At 45.3% G+C, this 27,648-nt stretch overlaps 1 protein-coding gene across 1 annotated transcript in view; it reads left to right on the forward strand.

Moving 5' to 3' along the window:
• DNAI4 (dynein axonemal intermediate chain 4) overlaps window positions 1-27,648 on the forward strand; it is a 214,517-nt gene that overhangs the window by 3,807 nt on the left and 183,062 nt on the right. Inside the window, exon 2 of the mRNA XM_069232482.1 lies at window positions 22,465-22,642. Within this exon, the coding sequence (XP_069088583.1) occupies window positions 22,465-22,642 (178 nt within the window). The remainder of the gene's footprint in view (window positions 1-22,464; window positions 22,643-27,648) is intronic.

The following is a 27,648-nucleotide window of genomic DNA, read 5'->3' on the forward strand; positions in this document are numbered from 1 at the left end:
AGGTTATTCAACACAAAAATCACCTGACTTGAAAAAATGGCAACCTTTTATTTAAGTTTTTACAGATCATTACCCTAAAGTAGTGAATCGCACTAATCTGGAATCCAATTTTTTTTTCCTATACTGTAAATAATTTCTTCTGATCATTTTGGCAATCTCTTTTTATGGTGTGATTTACTAATAATCTCTGGTAACCCCTTGCAACTAGGTGAAGCTAAGGGGAGACAGCCTTTTCAACACCGTCTTTACAATGGTATGCCTTTACCACACATCCTATACCACGCAATGCCTTTACCCTGAAAAGGCCTTTACCACGCGTGCCTTAACAACTATAGGTAAGTGTGTGATATATGTACACTCTCCTGCACTTTGCGTAAGAAAAGACTCTGTACGCCCAATTTCAGTGGAAAATTCAAGTGCTTTATTGACAGTATGTGGTGAATGGCAAGCCGCCACTGACCTACGCATTTTGGCTCTGACAAACAAGCCTTGTCCATGGATCTCTCTCTCTCTCTCTCTCTTTTTTTTTTTTTTTGACCATGTGCAAAACAACATAAATGAAGGGCTTCTCATATCACAGTCTTTTTTCCATAGTCATCTCAATCTTAAACATATAAGTTATATTAACATGTTCCTTTAAAGTATGCATTTGACAAAATAATTCTGGGTTTATAATTGGGAAGAGATATCCTGGCATGAAATTCATTTCCTTTTTAAAACCGACCACATGCAAAACAACGCAAATAAAAGACTCTTCGTACATAATATAGGGGGTCATTAGGACCTTGGCGGGTGGCATCAGCTGCCCGCCAAGATCTGACCGCCATGCGGCCGCACCCCCACCCCCACCGCAGCCATTTGGAGATCCCCGCTGGGCCGGCGGGCAGAAACCTGGTTTCCACCCGCCAGCCCAGCGGGGATCACGGCCGCAACATAGGAGCCGGCTCCAAATGGAGCCGGCGGTGTTGTGGCCGTGCGACGGGTGCAGTTGCACCCGTCGCGCTTTTCACTGTCTGCTTAGCAGACAGTGAAAAGCTGCATGGGGCCCTGTCAGGGGGCTCCTGCACTGCCCATGCCAGTGGCATGGGCAGTGCAGGGGCCCCCAGGGGCCCCACGACTCCCCGTTCCGCCAGCCTTTTCCTGGCGGTGCAAACCGCCAGAAAAAGGCTGGCGGTCGGTGACTCGTAATCCCCTGGGCAGCGCTGCAAGCAGCGCTGCCAAGGCGGATTATCACCGCCGGGGCAAAAGTGGCGGAATACCGCCGGCCCCGGCGGTGCAACTGCGGTGCTTCCGCCGCTGTCGTAATACGCCTGGAAGCACGTCCAGCCTGTTGGCGGCGCTTCTGTCGTTTTAGCCCTGGCGGTCCCGTACCGCCAGGGTCAAAATGACCCCCATAGTCTTTTCTCCAACAATCATTTACATTTTACACATGTAATTTATGTAGGTATACAAATAAATTCCGCATTGTTAACGGAATAATTTCTGCATCCATGGTTGGGAAGGGAAAACCTGGCATGAAATTCATGCTATAAGGACAACAATACTACAACATACAGTATAGGGGGTCATTGCCGCCCGCCAAGATCTGACCACCATGCGGCTGCCAATGCGGTCGCACCCCGCCGCGGCCATTTGGAGATCCCCGCTTGGCAGGCGGGCGGAAACCTGGTTTCCGCCCGCCAGCCCAGCGGGGATCACGGGCGCAACATAGGAGCCGGCTCCAAATGGAGCCGGCGGTGTTGCGGCCGTGCGAAGGGTGCAGTTGCACCGGTCTCGCTTTTCACTGTCTGCATAGCAGAGAGTGAAAAGCTGCATGGGGCCCTGTCAGGGGGCCCCTGCACTGCCCATGCCCGTTGCATGGGCAGAGCAGGGGCCCCCAGGCGCCCCACGATTCCCCGTTCCGCCAGCCTTTTCCTGGCGGTGCAAACAGCCAGAAAAAGGCTGGCGGTCGGGGACTCGTAATCTCCTGGGCAGCGATGCCCAGGTGGATTATCACAGCTGGGGCAAAAGTGGCGGAATACCGCCGACCGCGGCGCTTGCGCCGCGGTCGTAATACGCCTGGAAGCACCGCCAGCCTGTTGGCGGTGCTTCTGTTGTTTTAGCCCTGGCGGTCCCGTACCGCCAGGGTCAAAATGACCCCCAAAGTCATTATAAAAGAGCAAATCTAGCCCAAGTGGGCAAATGCACATTCATGAAATAAAGTTCAATTATTGTTCATGAATTGATTAAAAATCATATAATTGTACAAATACTTGTTCCATTGAGAAAACCTAATATAAACCTTTTGCCAATTCTCTCCACATTCAATCTCCCCCTAGTGGGCTATACTTCTCAGCCCTCAAGTCCCATAGTGCAATGCAGTCTCCCCATGGACATCTTTAAATTACTTCTGTGATTACTACCATGCATGTTATATGCCCTTTGTGCCTTTTTGTCCAAACAAATTTATATATGAATCTATTGTGATGTGCAGTGTTGCCAAATCCACTATTGCAACATGAGTGTAGAAGAAAACGTTGCCATCATTCTAATATGTCAGAATGGGACTGGTATTTCCTGCAGTTTTCTTGGTTAGAAGGAGTGTCTGTGATAGTATTTCTAGTTGATATGCTTTCTAATTTAGTGAATCATCTACTCCCATAGAATGTGTCTCTGCACAGGGCAATAGAGTGTATTGCCATTGGCACTGTCATCGTTTACAGATAAGGCGCTATTATGTCTGGGACATTGAACTGGGATAATTGTTTTGTGCATTTTTGCCTTTTAAGGGGATTTGAGGTGGTGTAGGGAAATGAGTGTCTGTGAATCATTGGGTTGACTTGATTTATTTGCATGTTCCCCCCCCCCCTTCTTTTTTTTTTTTTTGCGATCTTCCTAGTATTTGGGACTTCCCCTGAATCCTTATCTTGCTCCTTCTTCACGTTCGGCCCTGCCGGGCCCAGTCCACCTTGGCCGCCCCCTTTGGCCCTGCGAGGCCAAGTTGGCCCCGGTTGACTCCTGTTGGCCCCTGTTTGAGCTGCGGCTCAGGAGTGACACCAGCGGGCGCCAGAAGGACGAATGTATGATGAAACAACGCATGCGGAAACCACACATGCCTTAACAATGCGATCAGAACAATAACCGTGTTGTTTCCATGCATGCCTCTATCAGGCATGCCCTTACAATGATTTTTCGTTGTAAAAGTATGCCTAGTAAAAGCATGTGTGGGAACTGCATGCGTGTTTCTATCATGCCACTCAGCCACCCTCCCTAAGGCTCAAAAGTACCCCACCCCTAACACTTAAACTACCCTGACCCCCCCACCCACCCTAAAAACAAAACTATCCCGACCTCCCCGCCCCTAAAAACAAAATTACCCTTACCACCCCTAATAATAAACTACCCTGACCCCCACCCTGCCCCTAAAAACAAAATTAGCCCAACCCGCCCCTAAAAATGGAACTACCCCGAAACCCCACACCCACCATGAGCCCTAAAACCTTCCCCGACCCCACCTTCCTGCCCTTTAAAAAAGCTACACCCGCCCTCAAAACAAAACAACCCCACCCCTAAAAACAAAACTACCCTGATCCCCGCCCCTAAAAACTGAACTAGCCCGACACCCACCCTGAGCCCTAAAACCTTCCACGACCCCTCCACCCACCCTAAAAACAAAATTAGCCCAACCCCCACCCCAAGCCCTTAATCCAGCCCCACTTACCTGACCGCGCCCTCTCCTGATCCACTTAAAAAAAAAAAATGCAAGCCCTTTATCCACCCCACTGATCCCAGCTAACCCAGCATCCAGCATGATCTGGCTGATCGAGTCAGTCAGGACAACCGACTATAGAATGCCAGAAGCATCGGGGCATAGGAGCCCCCTGACTGCAGGCCCATGGACCAGGACGAGGACTCAGGACTGAGGACTCAGGATCTAGGTCTCGAGACCCAGACTCAGACCAGATCCAGGCCCAGCAGAAGTGGTAAGAGAGACAGAAGCAGCAGTTTGGTGGCAGCCGAGATACACCAGGTGGGCTGGTTAAGCACAGCGGGTGTAGCCAGCCGCTGCTGAGTGAGAGCCCGGGAGGGTGGTTCACAGAAGCGTGCCAGCTAGGTCTGGGTGCGGCTTGTGGATCCCCTTGCGAGACCCACTCACACCCCACATGAGTGCCCCCCCCCCCCCCCCAAGATCTCCCTCCTCTATGTCTTCAAGACTCTCCTTGGGCAGAATCCACTAGCCATCATTCACCAATTTATTAAATAATTAATTTCATCACCACCAGCAGCACACCAGAGCAGCACAGACTGAAGGGAAGGCACCCTTCATTTCCTGTGGGCACAAGCAATCACTTCCATCATTTTTAGGAGCAGAATAGAAGAACTTTAACCACCATATAAGTGTCATCCTTCCTGCAATTTTCTTAAACATCTCTTAAAATGTCAAACTAATCAGACAAGTGCAATGCAATCTGGCAAATTCGGTGAGTTTCCAAATGGGGGAGGAAAGGGCTGCCAAAAAGAACAAGTCAAAGCTCCCCTGTGATATAATCGACATTAGGCTCTGACAATTTACTAAATGACGAAAAACATCTCATGGGAGTACAGGAATTCATTTCTGAAGTACCGTCAGTGCCACTTTTTAACTTCCCGGTATCAAAGACCACAGGCAGTAACAAGCGCATTGACAAAGGAGAATTCCAAGCAAGCCCCCCTTGGGACTCCTCCTTCCAACCCTCAAACTTTCAAACCACAAAAACTTGAAAGATTAGATTCCAGCTGCAATCAAAAGACTCAATCCTTCGCCATGTTTGGGAGTAAGAAGGCCAAACTCATCAGAGCAGACTCCTTGGAGTCCATCTTATCTTTGGACTTCAGCAGCTGGGAAGACCAATCTCCAAGTCCACGAATGAGGAACAGCCCAGTTGGACCTTGCCAACACCCATGACCAACCTGTTAGAAATGGGGTCTTTGGTTGGCAGTCAGGTTACCACCTGTCCAAGCAAGGACCCTCGCTCTAGTCAGGATAAAGGAGAATCACCCTTTAACCCCCGCTCACACCCTTGGTAGCTTGGCACAAGCAGGCAGGCTTAACTTCAGAAGCAAGGTGTAAAGTATTTGTACCAACACACACAGTAAGTCACTGAAAACACTACAAAATGACACAACACAGGTTTAGAAAAATAGACAATATCTATCTAAACAAAACAAGACCAAACCGATAAATATCTGACATACGAAAGTCAAGTTATGAATTTAAAAAGGAAAAAGAGTCCTAAATCCTTTAGAAAACAGTGAGAACGCTGTTAGCGCACAAAAGTACCTGGGTAGCGTCCAAATAAAGCTGCTCGGGCGAGTGTGCGTTGGAAAAGGACAGTGATGCGTCAATTCGTTACCCGCAAGCGAGACCATGCATCGTTCCTCCTCTGGTCGGGTAGGTGTGAATCCTTTCTTCTCTCCTGCAAGAGGGCGATGCGTCAATCGGAATGGGCACCTGGAATCAGGACAGGCTTTGCGTTGATTTTCCGCACCCAGTGATGTTGCATTGAAATCCGGTCTCACGATGTCAAGAAACCGTGCTGCTTGGGCCCTGCGTCATTAACACCAGCCATTGTGGGTCTTGTGTGTCGTTTCTGCAGCCGTGTTGCATCGATCTCCCATCCGCGATGCAGGTGGAGCATCTATTTTAGCCACGAGGCCAGCGGCGCATTGTTACTCAGCTGTGAGGTGGGTGGTGCGTTGAAAGTTTCCCTGCATGGCAGTCTTTGCGAGGATGTCTGTCCTTTTACACCAGCTGCAATTTACAAAGACCCAGAGAAAGGTTAGGGCACCACTTGGCAGGCAGGACTCTCAGCAGAAGGCCCAAATGCTGTTGTCCCTGAGACTTCAACAACAGAAGGCAAGCTCAGTTCAAGCCCTTGGAGATTCTTCACCAGTGATAAGTCACACAAAAGTCCGTCTTTATCCTCTCTCAGGCAGAAGCAGCTACTGCAGGCCAACCTAGAAAAGCACAGTCATAGGCAAAGAAGCAGTACTCCTCCTCCAGCTCTTCTTCTTGGCAGAGGTTCCTCTTGGTTACAGAATTAATCTGATTTTCAGGGGTTTGGGGTGCTCTTCTTATCCCCTATCTGCCTTTGAAGTAGCCTACTTTAAAGAGAAGTCTCTGTTGTTTTCAAGATCCTGCCTTGCCCAGGCCAGGCCCTAGACACACACCAAGGGGTTGGAGACTGGATTGTGTTATGGCAGGCACAGCCCTTTCAGATGTAAGTGACCACTCTTCCCCCTCCCCTCATCCCAGATGGCCCATCAGGATAAACAGGCTACACCCCAGCTCCCTTTGTGTCACTGTCAAGAAGAGAGGTGCAAACAGCCCAACTGTCAAACTGACCCAGACAAGGAACCCACAAACAAGCAGAGTCACAGAATGGTTTAAGCAAGAAAATGCCTACTTTCTAAAAGTGGAATTTTCAAACACACAATCTAAAAACCAACCTCCTTAAAAGATGTAAATTGTGAGTTCAGAGACCCCAAACTCCAAATGTCTATCTGCTCCCAAAGGGAATCTGCACTTTAATCATATTTAAAGGCGGCCCCCATGTTAAACTATGAGATAGATAGGCCTTGCAACAGTGAAAAATGAATTTGCCAATAATTCACTGTCAGGACATTAGTAAATGTCCCACCTTTAACATAAACTGCACCCTGCCCATAGGGGTACCTAGGTCCTTCCTTAGGGGTACCTTACATGTCTGAAAAGGGAAAGTTTAGGCATGGCAAGTGGGTACACTTGCTGAGTCAAATTGGCAGTTTAAAACTGCACTCACAGACACTGCAGTGGCAGGTCTGAGCCATGTTTAGAGGGCTACTAATGTGGGTGGCACAACCAGTGCTGCAGGCCCACTAGTGGCATTTGATTTACAGGCCCTGAGCACTTCTAGTGCACTTTACTAGGGACTTGCCAGTAAATCAAATATGCCAATCATGGATCAGCCAATGTACATATATAATTTATAGAGGGAATACTTACACCTTAGCAGTGGTCAGCAGTAGTAAAGTGTCCAGAGCAAACAAAACAGTAAAAACAAAGTCCAGCACACAGAAACAACCTGGGAATTAGAGGCAAAAAGTTAGGGGAGACCATGCCAATGATGCTAAGTCTAACACAACCCCTAATAGAACTCTTTGACATGGACTAACAAACGTCGCAATCGCCCTAAGCCCCTTCAGGACCATATGCAAGATTCTCAGTTACAATCAGAAGTACCCGCCACCATGTGGGGCTCGTTTTTATCGACGCTTGACGTTATGTCAGCTGCAATAAAGCACCAGGCTGATAAACAAGCGATCCAAGTTGATTTACTTGACATCATGGCCAATTACATTGTTGGAATTGATTCAAAGTTACAAGCCCTTAATGACCTGATTCATAGAGGCCAAAAACATAATTACGTACAGCAAGCTACATGCAATTGCACTGCCTCAGGGAACAATCCCCGGGTCATTGCTTCCATTCTGAACAAAATACTCATGGAAGTCAGGGCTCAGGCCTTAAGCACAAGGGAAAGTTCCAGGTGTTAGAATTAGAATGGAAAGAAAAGGCTACGATTAAGGAAGCCTCGCCAATGGAGCTATCCATGATAACTCCCTCGCAGGAGACAGGGCACATAAGCTGTTGACAGGAAAGGGTCCACAACACTGGGGAAAATCGTAAGAGCATAACTATAACAGATAAGGACACCCCCCATAGTGCCTCAGAAAGCCCAATGTCACCAAAATCAAAAGGGAAAATCAGAAGCCAAGAAAAGTAAGGAAAAAAGAAAGAACCGCCCAGCAGAAAAAGCTATGGCAATACTTTGCACAGCGGAAACAACCACCTTTGCCAAACTCCAGTAAAGATGTTATGGACCCACCTTTAACACCAGATCAAAATCAAATCCTAACAACTGAGCTTAAGCTCTCAAAGATCAATCCCCCCTGCTGTAGATAGGAGCCAGCAAAACGAGGAACAAAGCAACATTTTGGGTGCACCCATAAAGGGAAAAGATAAAAAGGCTAAAGAGGTCAATTTGACCTGTAAGCTGGGCAGCAGAAAGTCAGCGTACACTGAAAACGCACCAGCGTGTCCCTCCACAAGATCAGAGTCACACTCTTCACCAGAACATCCAGCCTACAACAACAAGGAGCCTGAGGAGTAGCCATGGCCCAAAGAGGGGAAGAGAGGAGCAAATTCAGTGTCTGCTCATCGTTAAGCTATCAGCCTCAATGCCGACAAGAACCTGGTTTTAAGGGAGCTCCAGTGAATGAATGCAAGGAAAGAAAAACAGTGGTATAGCCAGCAGTCATGCCCCCACAGGCGAATAAATTACTCTTTATTCCACATTTCAAGTCAGAAGGGAGCTTTGATATTCTCAACAGAGGAAACATCTTAAAATCGATTGGTGAAATAAGAGAACTCTCCCAGGTCTCATCAGCGGATTTACTTTCTGTCAAATTTAAACCCCATCCAATAAGGAACAACCAAGAAGCCACTCTCACCACATGGTCCACATGAGGCTTAGTACACCAACTAGTCTCCCATTGTGACATCTTTGACTCATGGGGCATAGAGTTACGACAGGTAGAACACCATCGCTATCCAGGTCCAACTCAGTGCTGAGAGGAGTGACAGGAGCAGTAACAAATCCATTGGACATGGAAAAACTAATGATCATAAAGCACATAGGAGAAATGGGCATCGGCCACATTTATCGAGCCCTCCAGGAACACCAGCCCACTAACCCACAAAAACATTCCTGACAAAAGCATAATGGCCAGGGACCAGGGTCCTGTGAGACCAAATGTCAACATCTGCTCATGGAATATGCACCGTATTGATTCAATATTACAAGACCCGGAAGCGCTGTCCTTTCTCCAGGAGTATGACATAATCCTACTTCACGAAACCTGGAGCTTGGGGATGATCGATGTGTCCAGCTATAAAGCTTTATATATTCAAACAAAGTAGATACATTCATGCAAAAGGGTGCCTGGCAACCCTTATTTCCACAGCATTAATTGGACACATAGCTACAATCAGCACAGGGTCAAACTGGATGCAGACAACCAAGGTCATACTAGGCAAGCCCCACAACAGTCGTATTGCGCTGATCTTTCTAAATATGTACATCCACCCAAAAAAAAGCACGTAAGAGGGGCAAATTGGAAGGTTTGACTGAATTAATTAAGGTCTTACAATGACAATACCATTAGAATATATTTATTTTTTCCGGCGATTTCAATCTCAACCTAATGGCCACAAAGGGGGAGCCACAAAGAACCGAATTGCAAGTACACACCGGAAACAACTGGAAAATTTTGGTTTAACTTTGTTAAATGGAATTAGTGAGAAGGAGACCCCAGGATCTATAACCTTTGCAAGCGGCAAAACCTGCTCAACCATTAACTATACATTTATAAACAACTTGGAGGTACCTCTGGTTCAGAATTGCCAAATCAAAAAATGAAATGCAGAGCAGAGAACAATCACTTCCCACAGACATTGGAATTGGCACTTAAAATATAAATGCTTCAAACTTCGAATAATTTATTCACCACCCCAGTCATGTACAATCTCAAAATAATAAAATGACATCAACAAGGTATAGGGGGTTTTAATGAATGAAGTGTATCGCATCGCAGGGCCCCTAGAAGTGAGACAGGCTTTCGACTCAAAGAAGGGCTGAGCCCAGCAGCCCTAGTTTAACAAGGCACTGCGCACTCAGAAAACACAAATTGTGCAGCAGTCCAGGAAACTGGCAAAAGCGACACTCCAGGGCGAGTATGGAGAAAAACATTCCCTGTGGGCCATGGAAAAAAAAAAAAGTATTGCATTGACTGCTGGACAGAAAAGAACAACCTTCTTAGAAAAGGCATGGTCTGATATACTTTGGGCAAGCAAAAGACCAAACAGTAAACACTTCTGGGGCCTTGTGAATGAGCTGGCACTTGGCAAAAACAGACATCACCGTTCCCGAAACGATTCAGCTTCCTGGGAAGGCCACATCTGTGGCCGGTATGGCCTAACAGCTGGTGGAAACATGCCAGTTAAGCCTTTAGCCAAAGAGGGGGGTGTTCACTTGTACATACGAAACAACCAGCCCCCATATCAACAAGCAGAGGGGAAGCTTCTGTCCACCCCGGAGAAGGTAACCTATGATCAAGTCTGAGAGCCAGAACAATTAGTCGTTCGGATCAACAAAATGAAGTCAGACAAGGATGCTGGACCCAAAGGGCTAGTGAACGCAATCTTTAAACAGCATTTTGCGCCACTTTTTAACACCATCACTCACCAAACAGATCCCGGAATTATGGAGAGACATCATTGTGCAAACAAGCTACAAAAGTGGTAACCCAGCTCTGCCCTCGAATTACAGGCTAATAGCTCTGATTGATGTGGAAGCCAAGTTGTATGTATCCTGCCTGTTACAGCATCTCCAGACCTGGGCAGATAAAAATGAGCTACTCCCGAGATTTCAAACAGGCTTCAGGGCAGGCATGAGCACATCAACAAATCTAATCACTCTCTCCCTTATTTTGGAAAACGCTGGACATAGAAAGTTGAGCCTTTATGCTTGCTTCATTGATCTTAAGTCAGCCTTTGACCAGGTCCCAAGGGGAAGGCTCTGGTCCAAGCTGGCCAAATGGGGGATTCCGAACAACTTGCTATGCGCCATTATCGACATTTACACCGACACTTGGGTATAGGTTAAAACTGGAGATGACACCAGACTAACAAAGAAAATACCTACAGAAATCAGCCTAAAGCAAGGCTGTGTTTTGGCTCCATTACTGTTTAATTTATACCTGGCAGATCTTGATGGTGCGCTAACACAAGGAAACATCCTTCCTCCAACCTTAGGCTCAGAGAAAGTCAGCTGCCTCCAATACGCAGATGACATCCTATTATTGAGTAATACTCCACGTGGCCTGGAACAGAGTCTTACAGCACTCATGTCCTTTATGGACCAGAAAGGACCAGAAATAAACATGACCAAAACAAAACTGATGCGCTTCCTCAGAACAGAATATAATTCTTTTAATTGGTTCCTGGGAGGAAAAAATGTTGAGGTGGTGCAGTCATACAAATACCTAGGAGTACACCTTGATCCCCGATTGAAATGGAAGCGCCATTTGCTCTTGATCAAGGCGAAGGTTCACTCTCTAATATACAGCTTCAAGCTACTTAAGAAGTTAGATTGCCCAAATCTCTCTCACCTCTTAAAAGTCATGTCAGCCCAGCTTCTTCCAGCTATTTCCTGTGGGGCAAAAGTTCTGCAGGGCCAGGATATCTCGATTTTAAATTCCAGCCAAATAAAAGTATATAAGACTGTTTTTAACATTCCAAAAAGTGCCTCCCTGGCCCAGAACACACTGGAGATGGGCCTAAAAAATCAGGTCTTTCAGCGAAAGAGAGCCTTTCTCAAACCATCCTGGAGACTACGATCCGCGGAGAACATCTCCATAACCCACTCCTGTTGGCAAGAAGAGCAGGTGCAACAAAACAACAACAGAAAAGGAACTTGGGGCAGCTACTTAAACCAGGTCACCAAAGCTTGGGCATGGAAGAAGCATGGAAGCGTGACATGGGCAAGCCTGCCTTTTTATAGAGTAGTTATTAGCTCTGTCTGCTCATTAATACTCATCACAGATATGGCCTTGTTGGCCAAAAGACAGCGTGTGCAGTTTTGGGGTCCTTTTCAGCTTTGTCCCCACAAGGATATTTAGCCGAACATTTTTCCACTCAATTAAAACATCAGTTCTTGCTATATCGACTAGGGTTCTTTGGCACCAAAGATGCTCGTCCTTCTTGGAAAGATCAGCTTCCTGATTAACTTTGCCGCCTTTGTAACTACAAACAAGAATCCTTGCTTCACGCATTCTGCACTTGCTCGTCACTGGGTCTGGAAAGAAGAAAGCTACTAAAACAGCAGTTCTTAACGTAAATTGGCTGTAATAACTTGGCTCCAGGGTGAGTCAATTCCATTTTGTTGCAGGGGGTTGAAGCTCTTACAACAGTTCCACAAGAAACTGACCAAGATCAACTAGGGATAACTGCTTGATAAGTCGAGCGTTGATAATTTGTAAATGACAGCTAATATGGCTTATCATCTCCTTAGGAAAATAGTTTTCTAAACCTGTGCAGGTAACCACCTGCTTCCTCTTGGATCTAGGTAACATTGCTAAACATTGCATAAGAGTCTGTTGGTCAGACATTCACAGGGTCGAGATTGATTACTTGTATCTGACGGCCCACATGCTGTCATTCTTTCAGGAATTCAGCTTTTTTATGATATTGCAGATAATCGTTTTCTCTCTGAACATGTAGTTTTAATTATGATTATAATGAATCTGATCAGGTTGGCCCTCCATTGACTATAATCAGCTTTTGACAATTTTTTCTTGCCCCTATTGTTATACCAATTTAAGATTTTAGCTTTTGTATCTGGTAATTTCTTTAAATTTAGCGTTGTCTAAAATTGGCATTTTATTTTGTATTGTATTGCAATTAATTGAGCAATAAAGTATAACATGCTATTTAACGGTCCATGTGGACACCTTCGAACACTTCATCATTGCAATGGAAGTAAAGTTTGTTACTTTAGAGGTACATCATATTGACTTAAAGTGACTAATTCTTTTAAAATATACATAGTGGAGTATTTCTCTCTCACCTAATGCTGGTTGGCGTATTATTCTAGGAACTGTTTCTATTGGTATGCATGAAGGACTGTTTTACATTTGAAAAGTAGACTTATTCATCCCACTGTGTTTCACATTTAGTTCTTTATCTCCTATGGATATTCCATATGTAAATAAATTCTTTTTACACCTTTTTTCTACTGTTAGCAAAGCCAAATGAGCTGGGCATCATATACTAAACACACAAACATCATTTGTGAATGCTTGTGTTACATGCATTGGCATAATAATGCCAGACCTATTGGCTTTTGCCAATACTTGATAATCTTGTCTAGTATCTGCATGAGCTTTTTGATGTTGTTTGGTGTCAGTTTGTCTTTGATTAGGTTAAATTGGCCCTGGTGTATCTCGTAGGCATGATGTGCCCAACTCTGATGGCTAGGATTTTGACAAAACTTCATGTTCAGATTTAATAGTGCAACAGGTGTTTATTTGATTGATGTGTTGAAAGTTACTTACCAGGATTTTCAAGATTGATATTACAGCCTTGGATATTTTGGATATGGTGGGAGCAGCCTTTCTGTATTTGGAAATTAGTTAAGTAGATTTAAGTGCCTTTAGCATGTTGGGGATGAGGTGTCTGTACAGCAGGCCATATGATCGCTGTGGAGTGGTGCTTGATTTTAGCTTTTTATTGCCTTGAGGTTTTCTTTGTTCGTGACAGGATTTCTAGAATATTGTTGTTTGTTCTTCATCCTAGTTAAGCTCAGCTACCCTTCTTGTCATACTCTGGTATGGAAATTGGCACCAAATGTAATTTCGCTTTCCTTTTGTAATGGTAAATTGTATGTCTTATTTATTCTCTTTCACAGACCAGTCTATGTCCTTAGCCGCGAATCCACAATCATCAGCACCTCATAATTTTTTCTCTTCCCCATAGAGTATTTATTTTAATTTCATTAACCGCTTAGGTGCGGGCGTCGGCCACTGGCCGACGCCCACACACCCTCCCTGGTGCGGGTCACGACCAGTGGCCGACACCAGGAAGGGCATTAATAAATCCTCGGGTGCGTCGCACCCGAGGATTTATTTTTTATTTTTTTTCCCCCCCCGGGAGACACGGAAGCTACCGTGTCTCCCCCCGCCCCCCACCCGCCCCTTTGTGACGTCAGCGCGCCGCGAGGCGCGCTGACGTTGCAAAGGTGTTTTCCCCATGAAAGCAGGAAGCAGCCTTGCGGCCGCTTCCTGCTTTCATGGGGAAAACGGCCTTTTTCACGTTCGGGAAGGCCTCGTAAGAAAGGGGAGACAGCTGTGCTGCGATCGGGGGCCAGGAAACCGTTTCAGAAGGCCTCATAAGAAAGGGGAGACTCTCCCCTTTCTTACGAGGCCTTCTGAAACTGTTTCTGGCCCCCGATCGCAGCACAGCTGCGATCGGGGGCCAGAAACAGTTTCAGAAGGCCTCGTAAGAAAGGGGAGAGTCTCCCCTTTCTTACGAGGCCTTTTCAAAATGTTTCCTGACCCCCCCGATCGCAGCTGTGCTGCGATCGGGGGAGCCAGGAAACCTGAAAGTGTTTCCTAGCCCCCGATCGCAGCTGTGCTGCGATCGGGGGCCAGGAAACACTTTCAGGAAGGCCTCGTAAGAAAGGGGAGACACTCCCCTTTCTTACGAGGCCTTCCTGAAAGTGTTTCCTGGCCCCCGGTCGCAGCTGTGCTGCGATCGGGGGCTAGGAAACACTTTCAGGTTTCCTGGCTCCCCCGATCGCAGCACAGCTGCGATCGGGGGGGTCAGGAAACATTTTGAAAAGGCCTCGTAAGAAAGGGGAGACTCTCCCCTTTCTTACGAGGCCTTCTGAAACTGTTTCTGGCCCCCGATCGCAGCTGTGCTGCGATCGGGGGCCAGAAACAGTTTCAGAAGGCCTCGTAAGAAAGGGGAGAGTCTCCCCTTTCTTATGAGGCCTTCTGAAACGGTTTCCTGGCCCCCGATCGCAGCACAGCTGCGATCGGGGGCCAGGAAACCCCACTAGACACCAGGGATTTCACTTTTGGGGGGCAGCCCCCCCCCCCCGGAAAACGGGCCGCCCCCCCCCCCCCGGATAATTTTCCGAAAAAAATAAAAAGGTAGGTGCCCCCTGGGGAGGGGGGGGGCGCGATCGCGCCCCCCCCCCCAGGGGATTTAAAAAAAAAAAATAATAATAAATCAAATAAAAAAAAAAATGAAATGACAGGGGGTCGCCCGTGGCAATTTTTTTTTTAGATGTTGTAGGGTTTCCCTGGGGGCCATTTTGGCCCCCAAGGAAACCATACAACAACTAAAAAAAAATATATGTATATATCTATATATATATATCTATGTAGATAGATATATCTAGGTACATGGATATATCTATAGATATATCTATGTAGATATATATTTATATATATATATATATTGGTAGATCTGTATCAAAGAGATTTATAAAGCGCGCTACTCACCTGTGAGGGTCTCAAGGCGCTGGGGGGGGACGGGGGGGAGGGAAAGGGGCTAGGAGGTTCACTGTTCAAAAAGCCAGGTTTTGAGGCCCTTCCTGAAAAGAAGTAGGTTTTGGGTCTTGCGAATGTGGGTTGTGAGTGCGTTCCATGTTTTGGGTGCAATGTAGGAGAAGGATCTGCCCCCGGTGGTGGTGTGTTTGATGCGGGGGTCAGAGGCGAGAGAGAGGTCAGCTGAACGGACGTTTCGTGTGGGGGTGTGGAAGGTGACTCTCGTTGAGGTAGGCAGGGCCTGTGTTGTGGAGTGATTTGTGTGTGAGGATGAGGATCTTGAAGGTGATCCTTTTGTCAATGGGGAGCCAGTGGAGGGATTTGAGGTGTGGAGAGATGTGTTCGTGTCGGTGGAGGTCGAGGATGAGTCGTGCTGCTGAGTTCTGGATGCGTGTAGTTTGCACTTGAGTTTTAGAGTGGTGCCGGCGTAGAGGGCGTTTCTGTAATCAAGCCTGCTGCTGATGAGTGCGTGAGTGACAGTTTTTCTGGTCTCTGTGGGGATCCATTTGAATGTTTTTCAGTATACGGAGTTTGTTGAAGCATGAGGAGGTAAGAGCGTTGATTTGTTGGGTCATAGAGAGGGAGGAGTCTAGGATGATGCTGAGGTTGCGTGCGTAGTTGGCGGGGGTGGGTGCAGGGCCTTGCGTGGTGGGCCACCATGGGGGGTCCCAGGTTTTTTTGGTGAGGGCCAAAGAGGATTATTTCGGTTTTGCTTGAGTTGAGTTTCAGGTGGTTGGCTGTCATATATACATCACTTTTGTCAATATGTGTGTGGTTTCCCTGGGGGGAAAAGGGTCCGACTTGTCTAGTGGCAGTTTTAGTGCCATAAAGAAGCGCAGAAGGTTTATATGCCTACTGCAAAGAGCACATCTGTATTTTATGTAAATAGCTGAGTACATTAGTAAAGTCTATGGAGAGATGAAGGGCACTTTTGCTGGGTGGTAATGAGGGAATCCGAGGAGGAGGGAGTGGGAGCACCAATAATGATTGTTGGACTGGGCGCAGGAGGTGCTAAAGACTGTGACGAATGGTATGTGACAAGGTGTTTTTTGAGTGTCTTGAAAGTACGTGCTGATTGAGGGAAGAAGCGCAGGTAAGGTGGCCTCTACTGTTGCACGTATCTCACACACACCATCGATTTTGTGACTGTCTACGTAGGCTAGTGTTTTAGAGCAACAGTTTAGCCAATAGCAGAGATGGCATCTTGATGGATGACTGCTGCCTGCACTCGGGTTATAGAGGACCGCTCTGACATAGGATCAGAGACTGAGACATCAGATACTGAGACAGCATCTGAGGGATAGGACAATGGCGCAGACTCTGGGAGTGATTTTTCAGTCAGAGGAGTCCCATTCGAAAACTCCTCTTCCAGTACATTATGAGGGAGGTGATGAGGACAGTCCTGCTGTCCCTTCGCAAGCTGTTCGTGCAACTGGGTAATAGTGGGTTAGGCCAACCCAGAGAGCAGGTGAATGCGGCGGCAAGCAGAGAGAGAGTGCTCTCTTGGGAGCTCACCAATTTAGTTCAGCCCCAAATTCCACCACCCAAATCATATTGTGGAGACATCAAAATTGTCTATGGCAAAACAAACTGGTTTTGTAAGGCAGGCACCTGTGTTTTTGGTCCTGGATTCGGCGGCCATATAGAGAAACACACTAAACCCAAACATTTCTGGAAACTAGACATTCGGGGGAGTCCACAGAGGTGTGACTTGTGTGGATTCCCCAAAGTTTTCTTACCCAGAATACCCTGCAAAGCTGAAATGTTGAGAAAAAACTCTATTTTTCTCGCATTTCTGTCACACAAACTACAGGAATATGCTGGGATCCACAACATTCCTACCACCCAGTGACTCCTCACCTGTCCTGATAAAAACACTACCCCACTTGAGTGCCTACACCTAGTGCCTGTGTCAGGAATGGATCACCCCAGGGTCAACAGCTGCCTCACGTAAGGACCAACATTGACCGTTGTGTGATCTATTCCTGTCGCAGGCACCAGGCCTAACCACACAAGTGAGGTATCATATTTATCGGGAGACTTGGGGGAACGCTGGGTGGAAGGAAATTTGTGGCTCCCCTCAGATTCCAGAACTTTCTGTCACCGAAATGTGTGGAAAACGTGGTATTTTAGCCACATTTTGAGGTTTGCAAAGGATTCTGGGTAACAGAACCTGGTCCGAGCCCCACAAGTCACCTCATCTTGGATTCCCCTGGGTTTCTAGTTTACAAAAATGTGCTGGTTTGCTAGGTTTCCCCAGGTGCCGGCTGAGCTAGAGGCCAAAATCCACAGGTAGGCACTGTTTTCTATGAAAAAATGTGATGTGTCCACGTTCTGTTTTGGGGCATTTCCTGTCGCGGGCGCTAGGCCTACCCACACAAGTGAGGTATCATTTTTATCGGGAGACTTAGGGGAACGCCGGGTGGAAGGAAATTTGTGGCTCCTCTCAGATTCCAGAACTTTCTGTCACCGAAATGTGAGGAAAACTTGTTTTTTTAGCCACTTTTTAAGGTTTGCAAAGGATTGTGGGTAACAGAACCTGGTCCGAGCCCCGCGAGTCACCCCTCCTTGTATTGCCCTAGGTCTCTAGTTTTCAGAAATGCACAGGTTTGGTAGGTTTCCCTAGGTGCCGGCTGAGCTAGAGGCCAAAATCTACAGGTAGGCACTTCTCAAAAAACACCTCTGTTTTCTTCCAAAAATTTTGATGTGTCCACGTTGCGCTTTGGGGCGTTTCCTGTCGCGGGCGCTAGGCCTACCCACACAAGTGAGGTATCATTTTTATCAGGAGACTTGGGGGAACGCCGGGTGGAAGGAAATTTGTGGCTCCTCTCAGATTCCAGAACTTTCTGTCACCGAAATGTGAGGAAAACTTGTTTTTTTAGCCACTTTTTGAGGTTTGCAAAGGATTCTGGGTAACAGAACCTGGTCCGAGCCCCGCGAGTCACCCCTCCTTGGATTGCCCTAGGTCTCTAGTTTTCAGAAATGCACAGGTTTGGTAGGTTTCCCTAGGTGCCGGCTGAGCTACAGGCCAAAATCTACAGGTAGGCACTTCTAAAAAAACACCTCTGTTTTCTTCCAAAAATTTTGATGTGTCCACGTTGCGCTTTGGGGCGTTTCCTGTCGCGGGCGCTAGGCCTACCCACACAAGTGAGGTATCATTTTTATCAGGAGACTTGGGGGAACGCCGGGTGGAAGGAAATTTGTGGCTCCTCTCAGATTCCAGAACTTTCTGTCACCGAAATGTGAGGAAAACTTGTTTTTTTAGCCACTTTTTGAGGTTTGCAAAGGATTCTGGGTAACAGAACCTGGTCCGAGCCCCGCGAGTCACCCCTCCTTGGATTGCCCTAGGTCTCTAGTTTTCAGAAATGCACAGGTTTGGTAGGTTTCCCTAGGTGCCGGCTGAGCTAGAGGCCAAAATCTACAGGTAGGCACTTCTCAAAAAACACCTCTGTTTTCTTCCAAAAATTTTGATGTGTCCACGTTGCGCTTTGGGGCGTTTCCTGTCGCGGGCGCTAGGCCTACCCACACAAGTGAGGTATCATTTTTATCGGGAGACTTGGGGGAACACCGGGTGGAAGGAAATTTGTGGCTCCTCTCAGATTCCAGAACTTTCTGTCACCGAAATGTGAGGAAAACTTGTTTTTTTTAGCCACTTTTTGAGGTTTGCAAAGGATTCTGGGTAACAGAACCTGGTCCGAGCCCCGCAAGTCACCCCTCCTTGGATTCCCCTAGGTCTCTAGTTTTCAGAAATGCACAGGTTTGTTAGGTTTCCCTATGTGCCGGCTGAGCTAGAGGCCAAAATCTACAGGTAGGCACTTTGGAAAAAACAGCTGTGTTTTCTATAAAAAAAATAGGATGTGTCCATGTTGTGTTTTGGGGCATTTCCTGTCGCGGGCACTAGGCCTACCCACACAAGTGAGGTATCATTTTTATCGGGAGACTTGGGGGAACACAGAATAGCAAAACAAGTGTTATTGCCCCTTATCTTTCTCTACATTTTTTCCTTCCAAATATAAGAGAGTGTGTAAAAAAGACGTCTATTTGAGAAATGCCCTGCAATTCACATGCTAGTATGGGCACCTCGGAATTCAGCGATGTGCAAATAACCACTGCTCCTCAAAACCTTATCTTGATCCCATTTTGGAAATGCAAAGGTTTTCTTGATACCTCTTTTTCACTCTTCATATTTCAGCAAATGAATTGCTGTATACCCAGTATAGAATGAAAACCAACTGCAGGGTGCAGCTTATTTATTGGCTCTGGGTACCTAGGGTTCTTGATGAACCTACAAGCCCTTTATATCCCCGCAACCAGAAGAGTCCAGCAGACAAAACAGTATATTGCTTTCAGAAATCTGACATCGCAGGAAAAAGTTACAGAGTAAAACATAAAGAAAAATGGCTGTTGTTTTCAGCTCAATTTCAATATTTTTTTATTTCAGCTGTTATTTTCTGTAGGAAAACCTTGTAGGATCTACACAAATGACCCCTTGCTGAATTCAGAATTTTGTCTAGTTTTCAGAAATGTTTAGCATTCCGGGATCCAGCATTGGTTTCACACCCATTCCTGTCACTAACTGGAAGGAGGCTGAAAGCACCAAATATAGTAGAAATGGGGTATGTCCCAGTAAAATGCCAAATTTGTGTTGAAAAATTCGGTTTTCTGATTCAAGTCTGCCCGTTCCTGAAAGGTGGGAAGATAGTGATTTCAGCACCAGAAACCCTTGGTTGATGGCATTTTCAGGGGAAAAACCACAAGCCTTCTTCGGCAGCCCTTTTTTCCCATTTTTTTGGAAAAAACAAAATTTTCACTGTATTTTGGCTATTTTCTTGGTCTCCTCCAGGGTAAACCACAAACTCTGGGTACCATTAGAATCCCTAGGATGTTGGAAAAAAAGGACGCAAATTTGGCGTGGTTAGCTTATGTGGACAAAAAGTTATGAAGCCCTAAGCGCGAACTACCCCAAATAGCCAAAAAAGGGCTCAGCACTGGGGGGGAAAAGGCCCAGCAGCTAAGGGGTTAACAGGAGTTCTGTCTCCTGCAGTAGTATTAGTTTGAATTGGGCTCCTAATGCTCCTATGTTAGACCTTTAGTTTGTGGATGCGTTTTTTCTGATGTCTTTCTGCCTTAGTTAGTTTTTCATGTGTTTGATTGTGGAGAACAGCCCAGAACGTTTCTTTCCTGCCTGTTGATCATTTTTAGTAGGCCTTGTTTAACCTGTTTTTTATTGTTAGTTTTACCTACTGTTAATTTAGTATCACATTATTCATGATTCAGGCCTTCTCTTTGGCTTGATTATTTTGATTTTGATTATGTTATGTTATGTAAGTGCCTCTCTGTTTTCTAACTCATTGAAGAGTGGGGGGGAGGGGGCTTGCAGGGGCCTTTGATACAGCACTGGATTTTAGACTTGTGTATGAAGAGAGGAGTTATCTGCCCAGCCCCTGACACAGTTCTGTGGAACAGCCTGTAAATAGGTGTACTTCATAAAAGCATTAGTTGATAAGTACAGCAACATCTACATGCTCCACCAATCCCAATATCTATTTTGGGCTGTGTCAATCCCTTTTCACTAGCTTGCACTGGGTGTCTCATCTCTCTAATGTTATTTTGCTGGATGGTACATGAGTAGGAATTCAACACCATGTCACAGAATCACTGGTCAGATTGGCAGTTTTTCTCCCATCTGGCAGACTACTGACACCTACATATGCTTTCAGGCCATTGTGATTGCAAAAAAATACCTCCAACAGTAATGCAGGAATATCTGCGGCCTGAGTCTCGAACATCTCTTCTTGAGAGAGAAAAGCAATTGGATAACAGCTTCAGGAAGTTGATGTAGTGCACTACCTCCACCCTCTCACCTCTTTTATCCCTATCATCATCTTGAAAACTGATTGTCTTGAAAGGGGGAAGATGTATACTTCAATTGGCATACCAAGAAGCTTGTCTTTGTTTGAGCTAGGACCTCTGTAAACAGAGATATGGGCTCATCTTTAGTAAAAGAGAAAGGATGGCATGTTCCTGAGTTTATGGAGATGGAACAAGTGACAATGCAGAGTTCAGGTTCATATTTTTTATTATCACACTGAGAAACCAAATGCAAAGCAGTGCCCCCAAAGAAAGTATCCATAGTCAACTCTGTATGTTTGTACTTCTGTAATCACCTCTGTCTGTACTCCCTCTATCTACCCAAACTACCAATTCAGCAAACAAATAGGGATACATCTCAACCAGTAATGGTGCTAAATCATTTAGTGCTACTTTGTTAGAGTCTTTCATCATCAACTAGGCCCCTAATTTCTTTGTCAAGCTTAGGAGTCAATCCTATTGCGGATCGGAGCTGTCAAACTAAAGATATGTCCCTGTGGGTAGTCTCTCCAAACAGTCCCTGATCCTCATTAACATTTCCAATGTCTGTCCCACTGATTTGGGAATCATGTTTGTTGGGACCAATGATTTATTATTTAATGGAAACAAAATCTCAAGAGACTGTAATTCTAGCAATTAAAAATGAGGGACTAACGGTGCGAAGAATTATATATCAAAGTGATGAACATTGGTATTACTTATGCAAGACAGTTTAAAAAAATCCTGGCCGCTAGTATTAACTATCTCAGAGGGATCAAATCACTTTGGCTGATGTGGAAAGGTCAGCCCCCCTTGAATTTCCTGTAGAACCATGGCCAGCCTCTTTTGATGTACCTATTACAGTTCAGGAGGAAACAGTGTAGGCTGAGGATGCCAGTGAGTGAACAACAGTTACTGGTCCTCCACATCCCCTGACCACCATCACATGGCCCGGCCATCTTGAGCTTGGCACTTTCTATACACACTCCTCTCACCACCAATTCAAGATCACACTGCCATCATGTCCACATTGTGTAAGGCATCTTGGTACTTTTAGTTGCCAGTGTCTGGTTCAAAGTATTGGGCCTGGAGCTGTTACTCTTAGACCACTTCAATGCACACAACAGTATCGGGGAATGGGGCACAGAAGGAAAATGAGACATAATGTAGCCGTATTTGAAATAGCAATGCTTTTCAGTAGGAAAGATCTGTGCAGTAGAGTAGTCTAATATAGCAATATATGTGTGATTCATTTCAGCGCCTCACCAGGATATGAACACATTTATAATACAGCAGATTTGCATAGTACTATACTGACAACCCACAATGCCAGATGAAGTGCCTGCATTCTGATGAGGTCATATTCATGAATTCTTCCATTGTTTACTTTAATCATAAATCAGTGAGTATGCATTGAACAAGAATGGTTATCTTCCAATGCAGGGCTTCCAAGACTATGAAGAAAACCTCCATGGTTTCAGGGTCCAACCAAAGCAGACTCAGCTTCAGTGTCCCAAGCCGCAGCCTGTTCGGAGCATCCAGCAGAAAGAGTATAACTCTGCACGCAGATAGCAGAATCATGGACAAGGTTTCTCTCCATGGTGTCAAACAAACTGTAAAGGTATGGAAATCAAGACACTGTGCTATTTTGTGGTATTTACTAAATGACAAAGTTTGTATAGGTTTTTATTGAATCACAATAGCATTGCATTGATATTATGTATTATTATGAGGACATTCTAGAAATCGTTTACAAATCCCTTAGGCTGTGTCGAGGAAAGCTTCAGAATTTAATGTTTTGGTTACGTTTGCAGAATGATTTATTTATATGTGTGATCACAAAAATCGGGCAAGGCACCCCCTGCCCTGTCAGCAATGAGAAGAGCTTCAAGAGGTGTTGCATCACGAAGTCGTTATTAGATGTTTCTAGAATCAAGTCACATTGTTAAGTTTTAGATTCTTTAATTTGTAGGTGCAAGGATGAGTTCATGAGAAGCAGCAAAACTGAGATTGAGTATCTTTCATTAGTGTCTAACACAAGAGCTTGGTGCCTTCTTATTTTATGTACACAACAAAATTCAGAAAATCACACTTCGGGTGTTAAGTACAAACTATGCCTCTGCAAGGCAAGGGATAATGCATTAACATAGCTTAATAAAATGGATATAGTAGGCTGCATGGCCAGATAAATGAAATAGTTTGCTAATTGCATTTGGCTGTATGAGATTCATTTTGAACCAAAATGGCACTTCACAAACTGTCAACCAGATTGTATGAGCGCAGGATACAATTTCGTTCTAAGTACTTATTTGTATCTGGAACATGAGTGGTTTTCGGAGCACATCAGAATATAGAAAGAAAGTCAAACTATAAACCCAAACGACAAAGAATGATCAAAATAGTGGAAGTTGTTGAGTCTGCATATTTTTATGTTGTAGCTCAAGTCAGGCTTCAAGGTGTTAGGTGAATGCCATTTGAGAATTTATATTCAATGACAGGACAACATCCACAGTGGCATCTGTGCTCTGAGAGCAGTTCTCGTTGTCATACATTAACAAAACAATTGTCAACTTGTATATTTAATTTGAAACCATTCATAAAATCTACAAGCCGACAACTGCGATGCTGTCAAACCTTGAAATGTTTAATTCTATTTATCAACTATGCTATGTGTTTATTTTCTGTGAGCATAGTAGGTCTGCATAGTGTAGCCGTGACTGCATACAGTCATACTCTAAATAATCTCTTACCTCAAAATCTGTTTGTGATTTAGGCTAAAAGCCTTTTTGTTCCATGTTATGTTTGTAAGTCTATTTTTAAGCTAACTCCCCGGATGTCTGGCAGAAAGAAAACACTTCACAAACCCCTTAGCACCAATGGCAAATCCGGAAAATTTAGTTATTTTTAGGTCTGGCTGGCCAGCTTTAGTTGTTTGCTAGACATCTTTTAAACAATGCATTGAGAGTGAGCTTTAGTTGGCCTCTTCAACTATTGTCTTCTTTGGGTCATTCACCATCAGCCATTGCTTTAAGGCAATGTCAATAATTTCTTAGACCAGGCAGGAGGACTATTTCTGTCTTTATGCCATTATAATAGCTGTCAGGTGTGTCTGTCCTCATAGGGAGTGCTTCTACTAGAATGTATGAGGTGCACTGTTTTCTGCATCTGGCATGGACTAATTGGTGAATTAAAAGCAACCCATAATACCAAATTCTTTATAATTTGCTTTGAAGGGCACGTTTGGTGCCCTCCTTGCATAAGCCAGTTTGCACCAGTCCATGGACCCCCGGTCCCTGCTCTGGTGCAAAACTGCACAAAGGAAAGGGAAATGACCACTCCCCTGTCCATCACCACCCCACGGTGGTCTGCTACTGAATTCGTGGCGGGTTAAACCTTAAGAATGCACCTGTCTTAGACTACCATAAATATTAAAACTCTGTGAACTATATTGTCACCCAATATCTATGGCTATACCTGTGCACAAATCACTGCACCTGCCAACAAAGGGGCAATCCTGAAAGGATTACATACAAAAAGATATGGATAGCGCACCACTGCGCAAAGTCAGTAAAGTCCAGTAACACAACGTTGTCTTTTAAACATCTTCATTTTTTATTATTGCTTTTTCTTGAACAAACGAGCAATCAGCCAACGCGTTTCGTCCTACACAAAAGGACTTCTTCAGGGCTTATATTTGCATGGTCTTTAAATTGATTGTCTTTCCATATTATTGTAATTAAATGTCCAACCTATTATTACCCATAAAGTAAGGGATCAACCATGTCCGTCCCGGTCGGCAAAGGAAGTAAAAGGTGGTACCCAGAGCTCCTCCAGGTGGCCATATGATTCTGCCATCTTGAAAACACGATGGGCAGAGCATCTGACTGGTCAGGTTATGCAGATGACATCATTGACCCTCTCTGATAGGTGGTCACCTTGCAGAGTGACCAAGCCCCTTGTTGGGCTATTTAGGGACTGCCCTTCAGGTAGGTCCCCAAATTCGGCATGCAAAACTCCACCAGGACTCCTCTGCAATGACCTCTTCTGCTCCTGGACACCGGAACCGCTGCTGGACTTCGCAGGAACTGAACAAGACTGCAACACAGAGACAACCTCTCCTTTCAACATTGTTTCTGGGGCTCCTGTCAGTACCCTGCAACATTTCTACAGCTGTGCATCCTCTGGGGTTGGTAAGACTTCAGCTGCACCAAAGAAGCAAGAGCAAGAAGGAATCTCCCTTTGATTGAAGGAGTCACTCCCTGCATCTGCAGGCACCTAAGGCAACAACATCCGGCTGTTGTAGATATTCTGTCCTCTGGACCTGCAAAGATTCCCCAACACAGGTGGTGGTTCTGAGGGGTCCCCTGTGTCCTCCATGCCTTCTATCCAATTTGGGAGACGGTGAGTCCTTGCCTCTTCCTCCAAACAGAACCTCTGTGCACTCTGACTGTTGCAGCAACCAAGACTTTTTGACTCCTGCTCCAAGGGATCTTCAAACTCCAAGTAGCCCCGGCCCCCACAATCTACCTCCACAAGGACAGTCTCCTCTCTGCTGCTTCAGTGAAGTGGGACTCCTCTTCAGGTGTGCAGCCTGGGCCTCACTGTGACTTACTGTGCCTGCTGCCAGTGGGTTGCTCGTGGGCCCCAACTGCTTCTTCTGGCTCGCCTGTCTTCTGAGGGTCAGCCCAGACTCCCCTCCAAGGGCCTGGTCCACAGGACCTTGCTGGTCCTCTACAGCTCTGCAAAACTCCAACAGCTCCAGTTGCATTTTCCTGTGCTTATTGGTGGTCCTCCTGACCACTGACCCATCTGCAATCCGGCGACCACTGAGGGACAGTTTCTAGGTGACTTCAGGGACTCCTCTGCAGCTCCTGGACCTTATGTCCCACCTGGACACTCGTGAGTGGACTGGACTCTGTCCCTTCTTTTGCAGATACTCTTCTTCCAAAATCCACAGTTGGGTTCCACTGGCCTAGTCCTGCTTTTGCAATATTCCATTTCAGGCCTCAAAAAATCATAAAAATGTTACTAGATCTGCAGGTCGAGTAACTTGAATAATCTACTCAACCATAACTGCAATGTACTTGACCTGTGAACGGGTCTCAAATGTTGTGATCCTAGTTAAATATTTTAGTTTACAGAGTTGCCTTTTTCTTCATTGTCACATATGAGTTCACCTTCAAATATGTGAGCTCAGCATTTCTGCTGTACATAAAACCTCTTTGTTTGATTAAATAGGTTCAATGTTTGCTCCATGTATCAAAATAATCCATCCCACATTTAGGGAATACATGATCCATTACTTGCCTCTTAGTTTACTAATAGCATTGCCATCAGGGCAGGAGTGTTTCCTCAATTTATGTTTAAACACTCACTTCTAATAAATATATTACTAAATAATTATGTGATTGCACACTGTCATTTACAGACAGAACATTTCCAAGAAATGTCCAAAAACCTTCCCACTAACTTGCAGCTTTACTGATAAAACTATGTCAGAAAATTACCCATTAAATCAAACTTTCACAGGAGTAGATGCCTTTTACCCAACTCCCTCCAACAGATGCGTGCTCAAACTTAAACAGATTATCTGAACCCTGCATCCGCTGGGGGAAAGGGGAATGGGAATGGGAATAGAAAAAGAGACCACATCCAGATCCAGTTCCAGCCTATGTTTCCCACTTGAAGATAGGATATTCAGTGTGTGTCTCTGAAAACCTGCACCGTTCTCGTTGTTGGGATTTCTTGAAAGGAAGGACCTGCAGTAAGAGCATAGATAAGTACATTCCTACTGCGCATTCGACTGTTCAGCCATTCGTATTCACCCGTTTCTATCGATCTCCTAACCTGGATCTTTTGAGAGACTAGCCTCTCCATAAGAGAACAAAGTTAACTTAATATCTTCTTTCCAGGAGTCAGAGGTTTCCAAGATTCTCTGGAGAACAGTCCAAAAGTTCAAATATATACAAACTACTAATGTATTTTACAGGAAACAAAAACTCCTTCTCAAAGTTAAGTTTTCTCATTCACAGTCTCTAGGAATACGTCTGAGCACTGAGGTTTGTTTCTAAGACTGACAAGTCTGCAAAGCAAAGAGTTATTGAATATATATGTACATACATAGATATTGGCAAGTATGGAAGTCATACAAAAAGATTCCTTACTGCAGTTGCTTGAAGTTCCTATTAAGCCAAAAATAATTCTCCTCAGAAAGCTGCTAGCCAGTTGTTGGAAGAAGGGAAAAAAAATCAGCTTCTCCAAAAGGGAAAAGAATAGCTGGTGTGCACACTGTAACAAGAAAAATTATTAATTACTCAAAACTGGAAGAATTCTCTATGAAACAAAGCACACTGCTCATTCTCCTCCAGGTGACAGTTGAAGTGCAGGGCTCCCAGAGAGAAACAGCTGGAGGTAAGCTTCAGCACAAGACTAAGGTAGAAACACTAGAGCGCTGACCTCACAAGGATTTGCAGCCACCATCTTGAGTGGCAGTTAAACCTGAAGAAGCTAGTTCTAAGAAAAGCCTCTGCAAGAGTCACCGGGAGTGAGGACACCACTGCAACCAACGTGGGTACAAGGAAAAGGGAAATCGTTTTTGCTGAGGGAAGAACTTAACAACGCTAGCAA

Source organism: Pleurodeles waltl, chromosome 4_2 (genome assembly GCF_031143425.1).
Source record: "Pleurodeles waltl isolate 20211129_DDA chromosome 4_2, aPleWal1.hap1.20221129, whole genome shotgun sequence".
Classification (NCBI taxonomy): Eukaryota; Metazoa; Chordata; class Amphibia; order Caudata; family Salamandridae; genus Pleurodeles; species Pleurodeles waltl.